This window comes from Bombus huntii, chromosome 17 (genome assembly GCF_024542735.1).
Source record: "Bombus huntii isolate Logan2020A chromosome 17, iyBomHunt1.1, whole genome shotgun sequence".
Classification (NCBI taxonomy): Eukaryota; Metazoa; Arthropoda; class Insecta; order Hymenoptera; family Apidae; genus Bombus; species Bombus huntii.
Window position 1 is genome coordinate 6,558,270 of NC_066254.1, and position 21,425 is coordinate 6,579,694.

Sequence of the window (21,425 nt, forward strand, 5' to 3'; positions counted from 1 at the left end):
TTAACCTGACAGATCCTTGAGTTAATGCTTGAAAGCTTAAACTTTCAGACGTAAAGATCTATTTCGGATATTGATCAATGAATCTGTGTATATAATATCTGTGAATCTGTGTATACGGTTACAATGTAGTACAATAGCACCTCCTATAACGCTAGATATACGTTCCGTTACGAATTCAAGAGCGCAAAAGAATATAATTAAATAAATATGCAGTCTTTTCTTAATATGACAAAATAATATGCGACCCACAATAATAACTGTTCACAATACCAACTCATTATCGCACAAGAGTTAATGCAAAACCGTGCGTCGAGTCAATTCAAAGACTTACATATTTTCATATTAGAAAAGAGTCATTTCCTGCAGCTTCTTAATCGCGTTATATGGAAGCATTGGCGTAATTTTTAGTCCACGTTAGAGAAGCATCGTCTCATACGGGATCCGACCGTATATTATTTTCAATTAGCATTCTTTTAATTATCTTGATCAAATACAAACATATCATATATTCTATCGGTTTAGAAATAAATCTGAATAAGTGAATGACAAACACTTAAATTGCAGGTTAATGGACATGAAGTTCCGCTTACTGATCCACCATACGTAGCAGTTTACGAACTGACATCGTTACTTGAGCATAACTGTAAAGCAAATTGCTCGAAAAGTTTCACTGATACTGGAGGGCTGATTATTCATGCTGCAGTACCTATTGCAAAAGGTGACTATATTATATATATATATATTCTATAAAGTATAGTAATATAGAGGGTGTTCGGCTACAGGTGTAAAAGAATTTAAGGGGTGATTTTTGAAGAACAGTAAAGATGGAAATCAAGAATAAAGAAATTGCGTTTTCGGCTTTGTTTTTTAGTTATTGTCAGTTAAAATTACCTAAAATGCCCCTATACGCATGCAAACCTCCTCACATGGACGAGAATAGGTCAGCTGCCCGGTCAGCCATCAGGCTGCACAGCGATTCTCAAATCGAACGATATGTGTGCAACAGCTTACCCGGTACAAGTCGTAGAGAGGAAGATCATGACATTCGAAGACGTAAACTATCCCGCGCAACATATTATGAGAAAAATCGTAGATTAAAAGTATTATACCAGTCTACTAATTAAAATCCATAACAACATAAAACTCATGAAATTTTCAAGTAGAAAAGATTAATGTCTTCTCTAATCCTTTGTGTTTATAAATAATTTGTAGCGGCATGGGCCACGGAACTTTCCAACGGCTCTGGATACAAAGCGCGACGCCGTCGAAGCGCAACACCGACATGCCCAATGTACCATCGATATCTTCACGCTCTTTCCGCCGAATTCTCGAAGGAGCATACACGTGCCAACCGCGGCGGTACAGCTAATGGATGCACGTTAGTGGGGGATATCGATGGGCAACGAAGGGAAGAATCCGTTCGATCCAGAACAAAAGGGCAGTCAGTCTGTCTTACGCCGTTAAATATATAACTCCTCAGTACCATTGCATAGCAACGCGTCGAATGATCTCTTGGTGTCTATTGTTACTTGTTAATTGTTACCAGTTATTTGTTAATCGTATCTGTTAATTGTTATTTGTTGACTCTGACTGTTAATTCGTTCTTAATAAGCAATTGTTCGTTAAAACATCTGAGTATTTCTTACGAACCTATCGCGACACACCACCTCAAATTAATAAATAGTAACACATATAAACAATGTTTATTGTTGTTGTTACATGTTACACAGAAAAACCACACACGCGCCACAAGTGTTCAGCCTGTACATAGAAAAATTGTAACGAAAATAGCAATCGTTTTATGTTACAGTACGTGTTCAATATATGCTCCATTTTCTTGGAAACAAAATACACAATAAGCACGGTACATACAACACGCACTGTATACACTACATACTCATCACACACCCAAATCACTCGCGTTGGAACTAACAAAAGAAATTCAAAAAATAAAAAGAATAAAAAAATAAAGGAAATAAAAATATTCAAAAAATTAAAAGTGAAGAAGCCCGAAAAAATCTACAGCGGAATAACTTAAACCTATATTGAATCTACAATTAACCCCAACTTTATGTTTATACAATTCTCCTGACTACAACATGTTACATAACAAGGTAGCAGTGGAGAGTTCGTTCAGAAAAAAGTTTACGATATTCTTTACCAACGCTTTCATTTTCTTTGTATAGTTTTCTCGAAATTAACCAGGGTCAGGCACGATAGCTGAGGTGCTTCTTTCAAAAGTATTGTTGGGTATACCTACTTACCAGAAACTTAAAAGAGTTATTCAATACTATAAGTATAATTTTTTATTTTGCTGCACATTAATTTGTGTTGAGGTTTTTATATATGTCGGAGATGAAAGGACACCGGAGCCTTTCTTCGGAATTCTTCGGCCTCTATAACTTAACTCGATTATAATTGTTCGAGATTTGTGATAATGAGCTTGGGCTCGAGGCGACAACAAGTCGCTGAACGTAGCCGTGGCTACGGGATAAACGTTTTTACGTAACATAGGGATGGAGTAATTCTATAGCTCTCCTTAAAAGAAATAGCTGTAGCGGCACGCCACAGTAAACATTCCAACGGTTTCTGTCCTTTTTTTTTTCTGTACGTGGAGAAATCCTCATGGACACTCCGCTGCTGCAATAATCGCGTAATATAATAAGAGTAGTGTCGGACTCCTACCGACTAAAACTCCACGATGACCATCTTATGCGCGTGACAGGGGTGCTCCAGGAACCTCTTATGAATTAACTTCAGTTGCATCCCCTTCTCGCGTTCTCTTGTTCGAGCCGGCTATTGAGTAGGCGTTAGGGGGAGGTCGTTACCCCTAGCGCTGTCACTTCTTCTGGTCGTAGTCCGTTGGGGTGGTGGCGGGGCGGCTCTGGGTCGTCTGACTGCCATCCTTCTCCATCGTCTTATCCTGCAGGGGTGAGAGTTCTTTTTTCTCTACCTTTCCGCTCGCTCCTTCGCGAGCATAACTCGCTCGCAGAAGAGGCGGACGGCCTCGTATTCCTGTGACCCTCTCAACATCGCTTCCACAATCGCTGAGGGGGTCAACGTTTCTCCTATGGCGTGCCGCAGGGTGTAGCGGGGCAGCTCCCACGCCGGACAGAGCTCCAGGGTGTGCTGCGCTGTGTCCCTGCCCTCTCCGCAGTGGTGGCAGATGTCTGTCGTCTCTCGCCTTATTCTCTTCAGGAACTCGCCGAACACGCCGTGTCCGGTGAGTACTTGTGTCATCCTGAATGTGAGTGGGAGGCCGTGGCGGCTCCTCCATGCCTCCCAGTTTGGTAGGACCACATCCGCGCCTCGGTGTTCGCTTCTCCCGTTGATCAGTTGGGATCGCCACAGGTTCCATGTGTCCTCCTCGGCGGTTCCTGTGTCGTTTGGAGCCGCCTGCTCGGTGGGGTCTTCTCTCCGGCGGGTGTATCTCTTTTTGAGCGCCAGCGCCCGCAGCTCCCACGGGGGGGGGGGGGGGGGGGGACGCGTCTAGGGGGGACGCGGCTAGGGTGGACGCCGACGCGTGAGACACCGTCCGGTATCCCCTAATGATTCTGATGGCGGTCACTCTGTGCAGCCTTCTCAGGAGCAGAATGCTGCGACGGCTTGCCATCAGGTCGTCCGCCCATACTGGGGCCCCGTACATCACTCGTGACCGAACGACGCCCTCGTAAAGTCGGCGCACCGCGTCTCCGGCCCCGCCGATGTTCGGTAGTAGGCCGCACAGGGCATTGGCAGCCGCTGACACCTTCGGGATCAGTGAGTCGAAGTGCGGCTCGAACGTCCACTGGCTGTCGATGGTGAGTCCCAGATACTTCATCTGTGATCCCACCCGGACGGGCAACGGTTTCTGTCCTGTGGCTCGCCACACGCAGACCCTATTCTTCGAGCAAGATGATTACCAGATGTCAATGCATCTTCACAGTACATGTTTAGCTAGCCTGAGGAGCCGCTGTAAATCTTAGGATTTAATTAACTAAAGTCCTTCAAACAAACAAACAGTCTTTGTCCCAACTACGGGAAAATAGGGGAAATCTATTTTTCTCACGAACGACGCTTCCCGCTAGCAACTTTCCCTCAAGGGCGGCTAGCATCCATCTCTAACCACCAACATGGAAATTGACCAATTAACAGCAACATCAATTTCCCTCACTTTCCGAACGAAGACGTCTCTCCACGAATCCGATGATCTCGTGCTCTTAGACACGCCCCATCATAGTTTTCCTCGACAGCGTCACCGTGACGGAAAGTCACTCTTGCTGGTGTACGAGCTCTTGGGCGAGTTAACTACGCCTTGTTATCTGTGATTACTCCACGCTTGGTGTCAATTCCAACTTAGACTTTCACGAAGAAATAAGCCTACTAACCCGTTGACCGCGGATTCGTTATCGAGTCTTAGACCAATGTCACAAGTGCCTAACCATCGTGATTCTTCGCCAACTCTGTAATATCTTTATTTGTGTCAATAAACGTGACTTCAGTGGTGTAAGAAGATGGATAGCTCCAGTGAAGATTCGTTACATACCACAAACCCTTACTATGATAGCGACCCGGACCTGTGTTACGGTCATGATTCGACGTATATATATCGGAATAGAGAGAGAGCAAACGTGTGAATTAATGTATTATAGAAATGCTTTATTCAGAAATGTTAGAAATTAGAATTTCCAATGGTTTCTATTCGATATGATAATGTATTGATAGATGGATTTATTACAGTGGATTAAACCGCAAACGATGATTACTTAACGTGCACTTAATGCAGTAGTATGATATGACAACTCTCGATTAACGACTCTTGACTCTGGACTTTCCGGTGAACTGAACATCAATGGCTGCGGTGCTAAAATATATCGATGGCCGTTAGACCTACTGAAGTTTTCCGACCTTTTCGACTTGACGGCATTTGCGCTTTATCATCGACATTATCCGTATGTCGGCGATCTTTCCGCGGCACTATAATAGAAACCAGAAAAGCCGCTGTAAAGAGGATCGTTGTGCCAAAAACTAAACACTAGAGAAGATGTAGAGTTTTCCTAGAAGTGAGATTCAGTTCAACAATTTGTATTATTACACATTACTCCATAAAACGACCTTTTTATTCTTGATTTTCATCTTATTTTAGCTTTAATAATCACCCCCTAAATTTTTTTACATCTGTAGTCGAACACCCTGTATATAACTCGTTGTTCAGAAGAAGGCACTTGGAAAGAATGTAGCTTTCGTTTTTGTTGTTTTGGATAGCCCCAATCACAAAAATAGATATGCATGTCGGTTAAAAACTTTGCATCTACAAGTAAGACCATACGGCATCGTGTGATGGTGAGCGAAGTAGCAGAGTAATGCTCTTGCTACTCTGCAGTCTCAAATATCATTTTCTGAGCAACAAATAGTACGGCATATTCCAGTCTTTTGTGCAAAACGGTGTTGGCATATGCTATGACTAAAAATAAGGGGAAAAATGTTGTGCTAATGCATTTCTAAAAAATTAGAACACAAAGGCGAAACAACCGACTAATTTTTCGTTCGATAAAAGATACAGATTGACGATATTTATATCAGTTTTATTTGTTCCAGTCGAAATGCAAAAAAAGTAAACTCGTTATATTACAAACTTCTCATTGATTTCTTTATATTGATTCCTGGCGTGCATTAAATCTTGTTACATGAATTTCGTCGTTTACAATTGCCCGCAATTAAAAATCTGGTTGAACCAAAGAATTACTCGACGTTGTTGAGGTGCGACATTGTTGGTACTCGTTGCCTATTATATTTAAACGAAAATTTCGCTAATTTCGTATCATCATTACAACTTTTTAATAAAAAGTTTATAAGCCTATGTTTATATGGTTCTTTTATTCTTAACTATAGAATACGCTGGAAATGTTTTACGATGAGTGACTAGAATACTCTATATTACACGTGTGCATATGTGTGTTGAACATTTCGACTCTGCTTAACAAATGATGTTATTGAACGTTTTGTCTGTCATTCGGGCAAATGTGTACGCTGAGGCAAAACGGCTGACGTCTACATAAACATTTTGTAGTGTAAAGTTAAATTGTTTATCATTTATCCAGTATTTCTAAATATTAACCTTTTTTACCGTTTTGATATTTACAAATAATTTGATATCACATATTTATATGTCGGGTTGGCGTTGTGGGTAAGGTTGTGGCTGTTTGATGAATCTTCATTAAAATTAGCCATCGTTGTGGTATAACAAAGATACAGTTTATTAACACAAGTATGGATACTACAGACTTGACAATTAACGACGGCGACTGGGCACTCGCGACTCTAATGACAATAACCTCGGGTTCGATATCCGCGGTCAACGGGATAACGAATTTATTGTTTCGTCAAAGTCTAAGTTGGACTCTATGTTAGAGCGTGAGAAATTCACTGATCAAAACGCTGTGTAATTAGTTGCTAAGAGTGCGCGAGAGAGAGTGTCTCTCCGTCACGATGATGTTGCAGAGGAAAACTATAATGGGGTGTGTCTAAGGGCATGAGATCACCAGATTCGTGGAGAGAGGCCTTCGTTCGGAAAGTGTTGGAAATTGATGTTGCTGTTAATTGGTCAATTTCCATGTTGGTGGTTAGAGAAGGATGCTAGCCGCCCTTGAGGGAAAGTTGCTAGCGGAAAGCGTCGTTCGTGAGAAAAAAATAAAGTTCCTCTATCTTCCCGTAGTTGGAACAAAGACTGTTTGTCTGTTTGAAGGACTTAAGATTTATAACGGGTCCTCGGGCTAGCTGAACATGTACCGTGGAGATGCGTTGACATATGATGATCGTCTTGCCCGAAGAATAGGGTCTGCGTGTGGCGAGCCACGGGACAGAAGCCGTTGGAATGTTTAATGCCGAGTGCTGCTACAAGTATTTCTTTTAAGGAAAGCTATACTATTACCCTATATCTTTGTTAGACAAAACGTTTATCCCCCTGACCGCAGGTACGTTCGGCGACTGGTTGTCGCCTCGAATCCAAGCTCACTATTACAAATATTGAACAAATGCAATCGGATTGACTAAAGAATCTAGATTATAATTTTAAGGGTTTTTCCCAAAGTTCCAAAGGGTAGGCTCTGGTGTCCTTTCATCTCCGACATATAAATGACCTGTATATATATATATAAGCATCATTATGACTAAGGACACGCAAAGCAATTTTTAAAGAAGTAATAGGCTCTTTTAACTGTTTCTTAACTGTACACACAGGGTAGTTTTCACGAAAGTCGGTGACGAGAGTCGACAAAAAGACGTTGAGAATACCAAATAATGTAATATCGAAAAATAAGGATAGAAATTTTTTTTCGATTACTTACAATTTATTAATATTAAATTGAATATACAAATATAAATTGGACAGAGAACGATATTTAACGGAAACTAAATGCAATACTCGTATCTATATCAAATAACTTTACAGTTATTTGACCACTCTCGTCACAACGAATCTAACACACACACACTCTCTCTCTCTCTAACAACTCTATCAATTCTCACGACTCTACTCTTCAACGACTCGAAAACTCTAACGACTCTACTCTTCGACGACTCAATTAGCTCTGATTCTCGCAACACGCACACTTTTCGATTCGCCTTGGATAGCGAAACCGTCCTTCTTCTAACGTTGTCTATTGTTTCCCTCATACCTATGTAAGAACTACCAACTACGTGCCTTTAGTCACGTAGGCACTCTTAAATGTAAACGAACCACAGAAACACTACGTACACGGTTTTTTTCTATTTTCAGCCGATCTCCAATCAAAGTTATTCTACGATATTACAATAAATTTTATAGAAATTAGTCACAGTACTATTACAAAATAGATTTCAATTAGAAACTGTTGATTACATATACGAGTAGTGAAGTCCATGTTGATTGAAAATATTACAATGTCGATTGAAGAAAATTACAGCAAAATAATTTTCCAATATTTATGTAAATATCCATGCTTATCTCTTCCTCTCTTTCTAAGTAAGACAATAAGTAATTTAAAATATTAGCTTTTGTTACAGCCATTCTTCAAAACATACTTTTCACTATAATACTTTTAATATTTTCACAATACTTTTCACTGAAATAGTGAAGATGCAGTGATCGAAGTGGTTCCAGCTGTATGCTCTGTTCGTGTATATATATATATACATACATTTATGCTAAAGAACTGTTTCTTGTGTGTACTTGTACCTTCCATGGATGAAAATAAATCAACGGTGTAAAGAATAAAAGCGCTTGCGATGGTAGAATTGAAAATCTTTGTGCGAAATTAAGAAATTCTGTGTCTTTTTCTGTAAGCAATTCAGCTATCGAGTATAAGGCGATGTGACCAATTCCTCAAAAATCGCGTCGAATAAATTGTCTGTTCTTAGCCTAAATCTTGTAGATAAATGCAACTGTATGAATTTGTATGAAATATTTTAGGAGACCACATTTCTATATGTTATACGGATCCATTGTGGGGTACTGCAAACAGAAGACACCATCTTCTTAAAACAAAATTTTTTGAATGTACTTGTGATCGATGCAAGGATCCCACAGAATTTGGAACAATGTTTAACGCTTTAAGGTGCAATCGAATGTAAGTTAAATTAAAAATCAAGTCTTATAGAAATTATTATGAACACGAAGAATGGATTACTATAAATAAAAACATTTTCCCACTTTACAATATTGTACAGAACTGATGCAAGTACAGTAGAGTCTTCTTTATGAGAATTTATAAGCAGGCATACTGTTCGGATAATGGAATTTTCTCATAATACAACAATCACTATTCTTGTGTGAAATTTCATTTATTTCAAATACAAATTAAGATTAATCGATAGCTTCTCTAAATATTGAATATCCATATCTTTTTGGCTGCTAAGACACGTAATTCTTTCAACGTAAGTAATTACATCGCAGCGGGAGACTTCAATGCAAAGCACACGCTATAGGGCTCAAGAATTAACACGCCCCGAGGTAGAACACTAGAAAAATTTATTAGAACTAATAATCTCAACATATTATCCACAGAAAGACCAACACACTGGCAGACAGATCTAAACAAAATTGCTGACTTCCTTAATTTTGCAGGTATAAAAGGAGCAAACGCAAACAAATTAAAAGTAACACCCAGTCTGGAGCTTAGCTCCCATCATACACCGATAATAATAGAATATACAAGCAAACCAATACTTAATAACAAATCAGAGTCGCTTTGCAATAAGAGTACCAAATGGCAAACATTTAAAGAACTAATCAAGAGCGAAATCAACTGCAATATTCCATTAAAAACACCCAAACGCATCGAACAGGCAGTAACAACATTGACAGAAATCATGCAAGAAGCAGCATGGCTAACTATTATTTATAAACCAAACAAAACCAAATATCCTTGACAAAATCAGAGAAAAAAGGAAAGCGAAAGCAGAATGGCAAAAACATAGAACATGTGAAAACAAAAAACATCTAAACAAACTCGGAAAGAAAGTAAAAAGTAAAATAAAAGATCATAATAGTAACGAATTCTCAAAATTCATAGAAACACTCTCTGTGCACGCGAATGCCAACTACTCTCTATGAAAAGCGACGAATAAAATAAGAAAGCCAATAAAACTAATCCCAGCAATCAGAAAAGCAAACAACACATAGGCCAGAAGCAACGAAGAGCAAGCTGCAGAATTCTTCAACCACCTTTGTAACACATTTACTCCATATAATACTAACAACAGTAAAACCAAATGTCATTGAGACGAAGACATATTTAATACAACAGCACAACAAGTTAGAATCATAATCGAGAAAACAAAATACAATAAAACACCAGGAATCGACCTAATCAATGGTAAAATTTTTAAAAACCTTCCTTCAAAAGCAATACGTTTAATCACAATAATATTGAATGCAATTTTAAGAATTCTAGAAGCTAGCACAGATCATAATGTTAGCTAAGCCAGGCAAAGACACACACCAAACTGCATTTTACAGACCAATATCACTACTTTCTGTGCTTTCCAAAATACTAGAGAAAATAATATGCGATTGCCTAAAACCAACAATAGAGAAAAAAAATTAGTACCAGATTACCAATTTGGATTCAGTAACAAACACTCCACTATAGAGCAAATGCACAGGCTCGTCAACGAAATTTTACTAGCAATAGAAAAGAAACAATGCTGTACATCCCTTTTCATGTACATTGAGAAAGCATTTGACAAAGTGGACCATGAAAGCCTCTTACAAACAATCAAAAAACACTTCCCGGAATAAATCCATTACTTACTCAAATCATACCCAACCTAACCCCAACCTTTGTAGTAAAAATAAAGGATGTATATTCTGAAGTAAAAACATGAAGGCAGGGGTACCGCAAGGAAGTATCTTAGGCCCAACATTATATACACTATACACGGCCAACATACCAACAACTACTAATAGCAAAATACTGACATTCGCGAACGACACAGTTGTACTAGTCAGGCACACTAACCCAGAAACAGCAGTCAAATTACTACAAGAACAGATCACAAAAATAGAAAAGTGGCTACAAGATAAACAAATAAAAGCAAACCCCAGTAAATGCCACCATATTAGATTTACACTAAGAAAACGGAAAACACCAAATATCCAATTGAATGGCACGCACATAACACAAACAAGGCAAATTAACACGTTGACACTGGCGCCGATATTCAGGGTTTTTTCTGTAAGGCAGCGCCCGAATGCACCGTCTGCTTCGTGGGGAGACGCAGCGTTAGATTAAACTGTTCAACACGATTGCAATTTTTTAACTTTGACCTCAATTTATAGCAAAATTACAAGAACTATACGATTCCTGTTAGGTTCAATGAATTCCGTGGGCTTCAACTAATACATTGATATACAATAGTTTGGCAATATCAATTTGCAGATATTTGTAAATATTAAGTAAAGCTGACGGGGCCAGCTTTGACCCTAATTTTGGAGTACTGTTTTCAATTTTTCTCACAAAGTAGAGGTCTCACGCGAATTCCGACCATCGCAATGTATACTAAACTGCAAATAAACCAACTAAACACAAGATTACTCTGCATCGTTAGTCTACCTCCACCTTGAGCGGTAATATCGTTCAAGGACCGCGACCTCAAGATAACAGTTTGCACCGGGCTCATCGCCGTCTAGTTGATAAATCGCAACAAGTTCTGTACCAAATTCTTACAATTAGCAGTCACTCAATTGTATTAAGGAAAGAATACATTGCATACGAACACCAATTCAATATGTACATACCTGAAATGGAAAAAGATATTTATTACTGAGAAGTACTATGTTGGGATAGTAGAACGTTCGAATAATACTGTATTCGGATAATGGATGTTCAGATAAAGAAGGCTCTACTGTAATAGAATTTAGGAAAGAAAGCACAATTTCGTAATTGTTCCTGTATTCGCGGAGATATAGAGGATGTTTCAAACTATTACATTATATTTCGAATATAAATCTTTCAACATTTAGCCAACCAGCGCGCGTCACAGCGAGCTATACGTTTCCATTGCGCATTTTTTCAAGTATCGAGGACCAATTTTCAGTACTTAAAAAACAAAAAAGTCTAAAAATTCTCTAAGTAGTTAATTATATTTTGTGGTAATGATTTTATTTAACGATTTCAATGTTTATACGAAACATTGTGTTTAAAAGTATAAAAAAATATAGGTAATATTAAAAACGTTAAGACGACTAAAGATAAATAACACAACTTGAACATGAAATTAAAAATTCATGATGCATTTCAATATTTTTTTACAGTGTCGTATCGTTCGATTATAACTTTATTTAGTCGTAACGGACTAAAAAAAAAAAAAAAAAATAAAACGCGTTGCTAAAGTCAAAAAGGGAGATCTCCCTATTCGGTTGCCTAAGTGTTGAAAAGCTTGTATAATACAATTTCACGGTTACGGGAAATGCTTACAGAATTATTTATCTCGATGTTTAACTTGTGATGCATATATCAGTACTTTATCCTTATTTGACGTAAGAACAAATGTTTGTATTTGTGAGATGTATCCGATGTATGTCAGATATATTCGGAAAATATTTTACATCACACACTTCTTGACCGACGTCTGTGTTTTGCTATTTCAATTTGTTATATCCCAGTTAATATTTTTATTACTATGATATCTTATTCTATCTGCCAACAGAACAAATATCACTAACAAACGAGGAAGATCGCTTCGATATAACTAATCAAAATTCAACATATGAGTCAGGAGAATGCGAAGATTAGAGATTTGGGTCAGATCATTGTTTCCCTTTTAAGAGGAGTCAAAACAAAATAAACAGTTCAATTTTATTCTTCAATACGTAGTATATAATAACAATAAATTGCTATTCGTCAGTAAACAAATATTTTAAATTAAATTTCATTGGTAATAAGCAGAGAATCTATTATATTGATTTATTATATTTCTGTAAACAGAAACTTTTAAAAGTGCATTTTTCTATCACTGAATTTAAATCTTTTAAGTGGCGCTGTACATATATTCTTTTCGTTCATTCATTCTCTTTATGCATTGAAATTGCATAAAAAGTCGAATTCACAATACACAGTAGCGTCCAAAAGGGAGATAAAGTCAACTCTGATAGACTTACGACGGGATCTCTAAGAGAATCTCAGTTCAGAAGAAGACTTTGAACGAAAAACGATGCAATTCTTGTTATAATCGATAAAGGTAAAGATTTTACTGAGCTTCACAATGAGCTATCACCTTAAAGATTGGTGAAAATACTGGAAAATATAGAAAAAGGATAGGAACACTTCTCATCGAGATGAAGAAGAATAACTGCCTTGAATGAGGATATAAGAAGAGTACTGGGCGAAGACACTGTGGTTAAAGCAATGAATCAGACGATTACATTTCAGTGTAGAGATCTTGATTCTATCATTGAGGAAGGAGAAATAGTCAATAATACCACGGTCGCTCTACGTACCGACAAAGAGGAAGACGTTGAATTGGGGGCCTTAACCCTTAGAGTGCTATGGACGCATATATGCGTTTAGCGAAAGCTATCGGTGTGGACCAAGAACACATATATGCGTTAGTCAATTTTTCCGTACACCTATGCAGAAGTAATACTATTACGTTTGTGTGAGATAAATATTTTATATCAAAAATCTACTGCTTCGAAACAAAAATTTAGTGAATTTCATTTAGTGTTGATAAGACACATTTTACGAAAATATTTCCAACGTAGGAACATGGTAGGAGGAGGAAAGAGAAAGTCTGAGGATTTACCATTTTGTTTAATTGATAGACATTTTCCATCAAAATGCCCTAATCGTGCCGGCACAACACAATTATCAAGAAGAAAATGTGTTGTTTGTTTGAAAAATAAGAAAAGGAGCGACACGCGATACGAATGCAGAAAATGCGATGTCGGATTATGTATCGATAATTGTTTAAAATTTTTCACAGACAACTGAATTATTAACTTGTATTATATTTACTAAATTTAGTTTTCTAGTTTATTGTTTTCTAGTTTATTACCCAAATTCTAGTTTATTGTAAATTTCAATGTTTATAATAAATAATTAATACTACAAAATAACGCTCTCGAATCATTTAATCTCGTGCAAAAAAATGACTATAACTTATTACGATTTGCTCTTTGAATAGTCAATCAACAAAGTTCAATCTAGCGGAAAAGTACTCCGTCCACAGCGATCGTCAGCGCTGGCCGAGCGCCGTCCGTACGGACCGCATAGGCCTCGAGTATTCAGCACTCTAAGGGTTAAGAAGAAGCTTCAATGGTACGCGAACTGCTCTGGCCGAGATTTCAGGCGAATTTAGGGATAAAATAAAAGAAGGTAAAAGGATTGAAATGGGCCTTATAAATTTTCCTATTCAGATTGTACCGCCAGTCGTTTGATGCTCCTGTTGCTACGGATTTGATCGTACGAGCGCTGAATTTAAATTTAATTAAATATTAAATGGAGAAGAGTTACGTGGAAGAAGTAGCACCGAGGGATACATCAGAAAAACTGCCCACGCCTCAAAGGTGCGTTATATGTAAAAAGAGAAACATGGATGAAGGTAAAATAAATCATGTAACGGCCTCTCTGCCTTGTCTTATTTATAGGGAATTAATTAATCAGACAACATCGTTGATGATACAAAAATAAAATTTTTCTAAGTAAACTGTAATAGATACAAGTTAGCCCACAAGTTGCTGTATAAGACAGCAATTGAGCTTTCCATAAAACCGCATTCCATAAGTAACGGCTGGCACACTGACTAAGGCGGCAATATGGCAATTTAGGCAACAAGACATAATAATGTTTACTATGGTGCGGGCTCTGCCAAAAGTAACAATGGGTTTGTCTTCGAAATTTCGGATAACGCTAGATTTTTTAGTTGTTACACTTCACCGAACATTTGATTGTGGCAATATTTCAATTATATTTGTACATATCGAAGGTCGACATTATCGAAGCTAGAAGATCCGATTTTCGATTAATTGTTTCGGAGGATTTTAATTCGAAATATGGTTATAATCTGAATAATCTCGACAGCGAGGCTCTACTTGTTCTTTACGACAATACGATCTCAGAGTGGAGCACCCATGAAGAACAAAAATTGGATCATTTTGTTAGATACAACATAGCAATACAGGATTTATGTGACATTAATCTCAAAAGAGTAAACTGGGCGAATTACTGGTGAAGTGACGAAATTGCTACCTTTAGAAAAGAAACGAATAGCGCGAAACGTTGGGTTCATAGGACTCGAAAAGAAAAGAATCCAGGATGTGACTGCTTTGGAACCTATATTTAAGGGCAAAAGGAATGAATTACGCATAGATATCTTGAAAAGTAAACAAGATTTCCAGAAATAGTTCTACTGTTTAATTGACAACGATCTGAGGAACGCCTTATAGGTCGGTTATCGCAAAAGTGATTTTACTAAGATGGGTTGGGCGTTTCTTCGTTGCGTATCGAGGCGTAACGGATACATGATGGAACACTGCGGCAATTCCTGTTGATCAATTCGTGATAGTCGCCTTAGACAGCAGCTATTTTGCTATTTAGCCCGAAGTCAGAAAAATTGTGAAACTTCTGATTGATAACAGGCCATAGGACTTTTGCGTTCTATATAACAATACTTTTACTTATGGAAAGATTCCCCCAAAATAGAAAGAGGTTTGCCTAGTTCTTATTAAGAAACAGAGGAGGGAGAGTTCTTTCCTCCCCATCCGATTGCCGACCATTAGAGAACTTTTTAAGCATTACGTAGATATGGGAATGTGTAATTGAAATCAAATTGTCTCGTTCTGGGGCCTCATAGTCTTGCAAACTTTCAGATTGGTATTAGAAAAAGGAGAGGATCCATCGACGATCTTCACAAAGTGGCTAAGCTTGCGATTTATTTAAGGGTTTAAGGGTTAAGGGTACGAGAAGCTGATAATAGGAATTTCTCACAAGTAATCAAAACAGTTTCGATGAATTGTTTTCACTACATTTGAGTACAGACACATTTGGATTGATTTTAAAACAGGTATGAATAAAATTTCTGTTCATAGGGAGAGGGATGGTCCAAAAGATTCCACACTGAGACCAACTTTGTGAAACATTATCCATAATGGCGTTCTCAGATATTTCTTACTACACCGACGATTTGGCCTGAGGTGTATTGTGTTGTCCGTGATAATTGTAGCTGTTGGCTGTAGATGTCGCTGCTGGGGTACTGCTGTATTTTTCTTCTTATTTAAGAATTGTGGAAGAAAAATCGGAGTACGGGCGCCAGGATTTGTACCCGGGTCCCGAACGTTCGTAACCTAAGGCGCTAACCAGTGCGTTGCCGTCGTCCGACTCTAGTTAGTGTCGAGTGATGGTATTTGTGCTGTCGAGTGCTGCCACAAACCCTTCTGATCACTGACAAGAACGTTGAGAAAATAAGGAGAAAACTAAATTCGTCTTTTGCGTGCATCTTTGACTAATTCGACGAATACCAGCTGAATATAGCGAAACAAAAGCGGAGATATTCTTGCTAACTAGAAAGAGAATTCAGCTGGTCTCCGATTTTTTAGCTAGTCGTATTATAATAACCAATAATAAGGTCTAAAGTACTCGTGAGATATTTGGGAGTTTTATTTGATGTTAGAAAAAAATATGCAGATGACATTGAGCGAGGGTGAAAAGAAGGCATGAGAGTTTTCGAAAAAACTGCACCGCCTTCTTCTTAACGCCGGCGATCTGGCAACTTATGTCAGTAGATTATATTATTCGATTTGGCAATCCGTTGTTCATTACGGAGCATGGCACCCCATGGCAGATAGCTGTGGACCTAAAGCGCAATTCTAAAAAGCTGAGGAGGGTGAAACGAATTCCGATATACAGAGTTGCTAATGCATATAGAATTTTCGCCCATGGCAACATGCATACGAGAATTTGGCCATTAATTTAAAGATTACATAGATAAAAAAGATAAGATTTTTGAAAAGATCTCATCCAGAAGAGGAAATGTTCCTTCTATCTCCACCAGATAGTTTCGTTGTAGTGCAGCACTGCAGAAACGGAGTGCTAAGAGTTTGAAGGTTACCTTAAAAGAGTCGGAGGATTATTGGCAAGGGAGATGCCTCATCTCCTTCCGTCTTATCTGCCAAGAAGTGGACACCCCATAAAGAGATCTACTGAGGTGGATTACAGTGCATCCTAGCTTGTTACAATTTTGAAGAGTTAGCATATCACCATAATATAGCGATGTTTCCATACACAGTGTGCCGAAACATCAATTAATAAAGTGTAACCGATAATTTAAATAGAACAGCGTTTCACGAATTGATTTCATTTTAATCATAAATTAAATGTCAGATTGTTAATTTAAAGAATTCGAGTTGAGAGGAGCTATTTCAAGATGGATGAATTTGAATAATTCGTATTGTTTAAATCAGTAAGTTGGAACATTAATGGTCGAGTCCATAGAAATCACAAGTTTTAATAAGATAGACGTCTTACTGAAACACTTGAGTCTGTCGGAGGCACGTTATGTTATCCAGGCTGATCCATGGCCATTTCTGGAGGTGCTGATGTCTCTTACTCGAACCTCCAATGCCCCCACATTACCCGGACACAGACGGGGCGTCCCGAAGCTCCTCCTTGCCGACTGAGATGTCGATCCCAGTCACCCTCATCTCCGTCGTTCTTGTTGGAGCCACGACTCTTACCGTGGCCAGATCCAGGGCTGGGGCCAGCCGTGTTGCAAGCGCGGGTGTCTTGTCTCTTTATCCCCGGGAACTTCCAGAGTCATGTCCCCAATTATCGCCTCGCTTAATGCCGACTTCGGCTAGCGGGACTTTCTGTCTAGCCGTCGCCAGCATAGCGGCGCACGATGTCTTCATCCCCTTGCCCAACGTTAGGGTCACCGCAGATGATCGCGCAAGGCGAGGGAGAACCACCTTCCTATTTGCCTGCACCGGCCCTCCTTTTGGGGGAGTGGCGAGAACTCCGGCGCCTTGGCAGCACCTGGTCTCGCCATGCCCTTCTTCTTTTTCCTAGGCTCGACAACCTTCCATTCACCACCCTCCTAACCCCTCGGGGGACGAAGATAATTGAGTGGCGTTACTCGCAGCCATGATTGCATTCCTCGGCCGTGTTTCTTGGCTATGTCACCAGTCTTTTAGGCGTTCTTCTAGGGCCCTCATTAGCGAAGGCCCGAGCTCTGCAAATTTTTTCTCGAGGGCGGAGAGATACTTCCCCCCCCCTCCCGCCCCCATCATTATTCTTGAGACGCCCCAGCTCTGAAATGGAGGCGTCGGGCCGTGCACTCTCCTGCCGCATGCACACTGCTCTTCCGGATTGCTCTTCCCGAAGGACCTAGATTTCCTTCTCTAGCACCGCCACACGCATCTCATCCAGCTTAGCATCTCCAGTGCCGCAGGCGGACCTCGTCCTCCTGATCTACTCCATTGTACCAACGGCAATGGTGCTTGCTGCCTCCTTTAAGATCTTAATGTAGGTGTTAGTTCCGCTGAATTAGTTCAGCCCCTATGTTATCTGTCGAGGACGTTCTCATCTTCAAAACTTGGACGTCGTTGATGAGGACGAAGCCCCATAGGTCAGCGGCTCTTCGACGTCTGAACTCGCGCTTACTTGCGAGATTCTTGCCCTGGTTGTTCCGTTGTATGACCCGGCGCTTGGCGCCAAGACCGCGTCCATGACTGAACCCTCTAGCTTGTGCATCCTGTCTGCAATCCTCTTGAATTTTCTGGTCACCTTTGACGCAGACTCCATTCCTTGCATCTTCCCCCCCCCCCCCTCCTGCTAATATTATCCTCGTCAGACGCAGGAACCCGTCCGGTGGCCTGGCTGTCCACTCCCGAACGGCTGTGATAGTGAGGTGCCGACACAGTTTCCGTGTGACGGCTCTGCAGGCGCGCGTCGCAAGGTGGCTGTGCCTACCCATGCGTGCCATCGAGAAGTACCCGTGCGGTGGCGCTTTCGGCGCTAGTCCCAATATGGCCTCCTTATTGCCTCGTCGACAACGTTGAATTTTCTCACTTTCCTGTCCCATTCTGTCCTTCCTTTACCAGTCTTCTTGCGCATTTTTGTACTCATACACTGGCACAATACTCTGGTCAACTTCTTATGTCGCCTTTCCTTATTTTCCCTATAATTTCGGTTTCTCTTCATCTTCTCATCATCGGCTCTTCATGCCGCCATCTTTGGTACTCCCAAAGAGAATAATAAACTACAGTCGATTTAAGTTGAACTGAATTGGGCGATTTTATTGCAATTGGATTTCCTTAGATATATGTATACATTATATTTTATAAATTATATATTATATATGTTGTACTGTATGTATGTTATACATATGTCTGATCATTATTGTTAACAATATAAGGCAGGTAGTCGCAGATATAGTAATGAAGTAATAATTATTCTGACTGTGTAGATGCAAGACTTCTTACAATTAAAATTGGAAAAGTAGTTTATTTGAAGTTCAAACTCCCTGATACTATAATAAGGATATAAAAAGATAATATTTCTAATAATAGTAATAATTAATATCTAATGATTCAATTTTGTATGATATAATTCAAAGCATTCATCTATACAGAGGCTAACATCGCATACTCTGCATTGATATAAGGAAGTTTTGTTCTTCCCGCGCTTTGTACAAATAGCACGCCTTCTTAGATCTCTATATTTTTCACTTTTTAATATCACTCTACTTAAGAAATGTCTCCCTTCTAATCGTGCTAATACAGTGTCTGAAGCATATCTTTCAGTTACACTAAATCTACCAATGAACGCATATTTTATAAACAAATTTTCTACTAATTGAATATCTTGATCACCTCCAATAACTTTTAATGTTTCTGAGTGGGAATCGTAGGCTGATACAACTTATTGGAAAACTTGAAAATCGAGGATACGAGTTGCAGTAACTTTATCGCGTCTTTATTGCAACAGCATGATTTAATGGTTCTTTCTGCTAAACGATTTATTTTCGATAACGGTTTCGGAAAACTATCGCTCTTACTTTCACTGCGCATTTAGTTTGCGCTCTCTTACGCACCTTATTGGCTCGGGATCGGTGATGCGACTTTTAGCAGAGGTGCGCTATTATTCTCATTACTTTATCAGCACATGGCAGTTCTGTGTTAAATGACGCAGCGCAAAAGAACCCGATAGAACCGGAGAGTGATAAGGAGCACGCTGTGCATTCTATAAAAATTCGGCTGGGCGAATTCCGAACACTATGCGTCGTATGAAATAATTTTACGTACAAAAATTGCAGGGTTTGGAGGGGCTCATTATATTGTGCATGTATTGTTTTTTTAATACGTGAAGACATTTTGAAGATTTCAAGGACAATTTATATATTTTAAAGGGAATGCTATATTTCTTATATGAAGATACGAAAGAGTATTGAATCCTGAGTAAAGAGGAATTAACCTTTATGAGTCATAAATACGAGTCGACGAATAATTTCGTTTTGTTTCCTGAAAATATACTTTTTGTAATATCAGGTTGGAAATTCAACATCATCAAAGATTTTCGTAAGAGACCGGTTTATCGATACTACAGATTTTACCTCATCGTACTCGTATCGTATTCACTGTCATAGTATCATAGACGTTTGAAATTTATAAATAATCATGAGAGCTACACTCTGAATTGCTTCTGCATCGAACCCAATGCATGCTTCGCGAATTTATTCGTTCATATCCCCTGGTGTTGTTCACAACATGTTATGTTATTTTAATGTACCCCACAGAAAGTACTCCAGCGGCTTTAGCTACAGTGAACGTCAGTTCACAAGATAACAATGACAACAGAAAGCAAATCGTGACATTGCCCATATATAATAATACAAACAAACGTTTGTCTGTTTGTAGGACCTTAGTTAATTAGATCTTGAGATTTATAACGGATCCTCAGGCTAGCTGAACATGTACTGTGGAGATGCGTCGGCATCTAGTAACCATCATACCCGAAGAATAGGGTCTGCGTGTGGCGAGCCACGGGACAGAAACCGTTGGAATGTTTACTGTCGCGTGCCACTACAAATATTTCTTTTAAGGAGAGCTATAGAATTACTCCAAACCCCTGTTAGGTAAAAACGTTCGTCTCCTGACCGCGGCTACATTCGGCGACTGGTTGTCGCCTCGAGCCCAAGCTCATTATCACAAATCTCGAACAAATATAATTGAGTCGAATGACGACAATTGTTTAATTACGCATATGATAGAATCTATATTTCGGTATTAAGGGATTTTCCCGAAGTTCCAAAGGGAAGGCTCCGATGTCCTTTCATCTCCGACATATATATATGCAATTCCTTATTTATTTGTATCACCTATGTAATATATGCCTATACCTATAAATATATAAATATTTAAATATATATAAATATATAAATATATAAATAGTATATCTATAAATATATTTGTATTACCTATATAATATATGCTTTACATCTGTTACAACCGTTCGCGGAGAGACGCGGTCGCGAGGAAAACGTGTCAGCGAGAGGCGTAAATTCTCGCCACGATTCGGTGAATCGACGCCGTGAAGTAGTCGTTTCCCTGTTTCAGTTAAGATAACAGAGGTGGTTGAATGAGTATGACACAGTAGAGTAAGTTATATTTCACCGTTTATTCCACAACTTATAACGAAGGTAGTTACACTGGTGCGTATGTACGAGATGAATGAGTGACTGATCTACGGGTGTGTATACCCGCTCGAAGGATGTTGACCGTTCGAAGGATGTAAAATCAGTACTGTCTTGGGAGACGATGCTGAGTCGTAGGAAAGCTAGTAATGGGTGTGTCTAGCGCACAGGACCATCGGATTTGTTGGTGCCGATGTTAGTTAAGAGAGTGAGGGAAATAGGCTTCGTTGTTAATTGGTTAAACGAAGGGTCTTAACCGCCCTCGAGAGAAAGTGGTT

General features: G+C 39.2%; 1 protein-coding gene across 4 annotated transcripts in view; it reads left to right on the forward strand.

Moving 5' to 3' along the window:
* The window catches only part of LOC126875170 (SET domain-containing protein SmydA-8-like), a 54,212-nt gene that overhangs the window by 11,426 nt on the left and 21,361 nt on the right, over positions 1–21,425 (forward strand). For all 4 annotated transcript variants that reach the window (XM_050637905.1, XM_050637908.1, XM_050637906.1 and 1 more), the window contains 2 exons: positions 565–718; positions 8,429–8,585. In XM_050637905.1, coding sequence (XP_050493862.1) covers positions 565–718; positions 8,429–8,585 — 311 coding nt within the window. The remainder of the gene's footprint in view (positions 1–564; positions 719–8,428; positions 8,586–21,425) is intronic.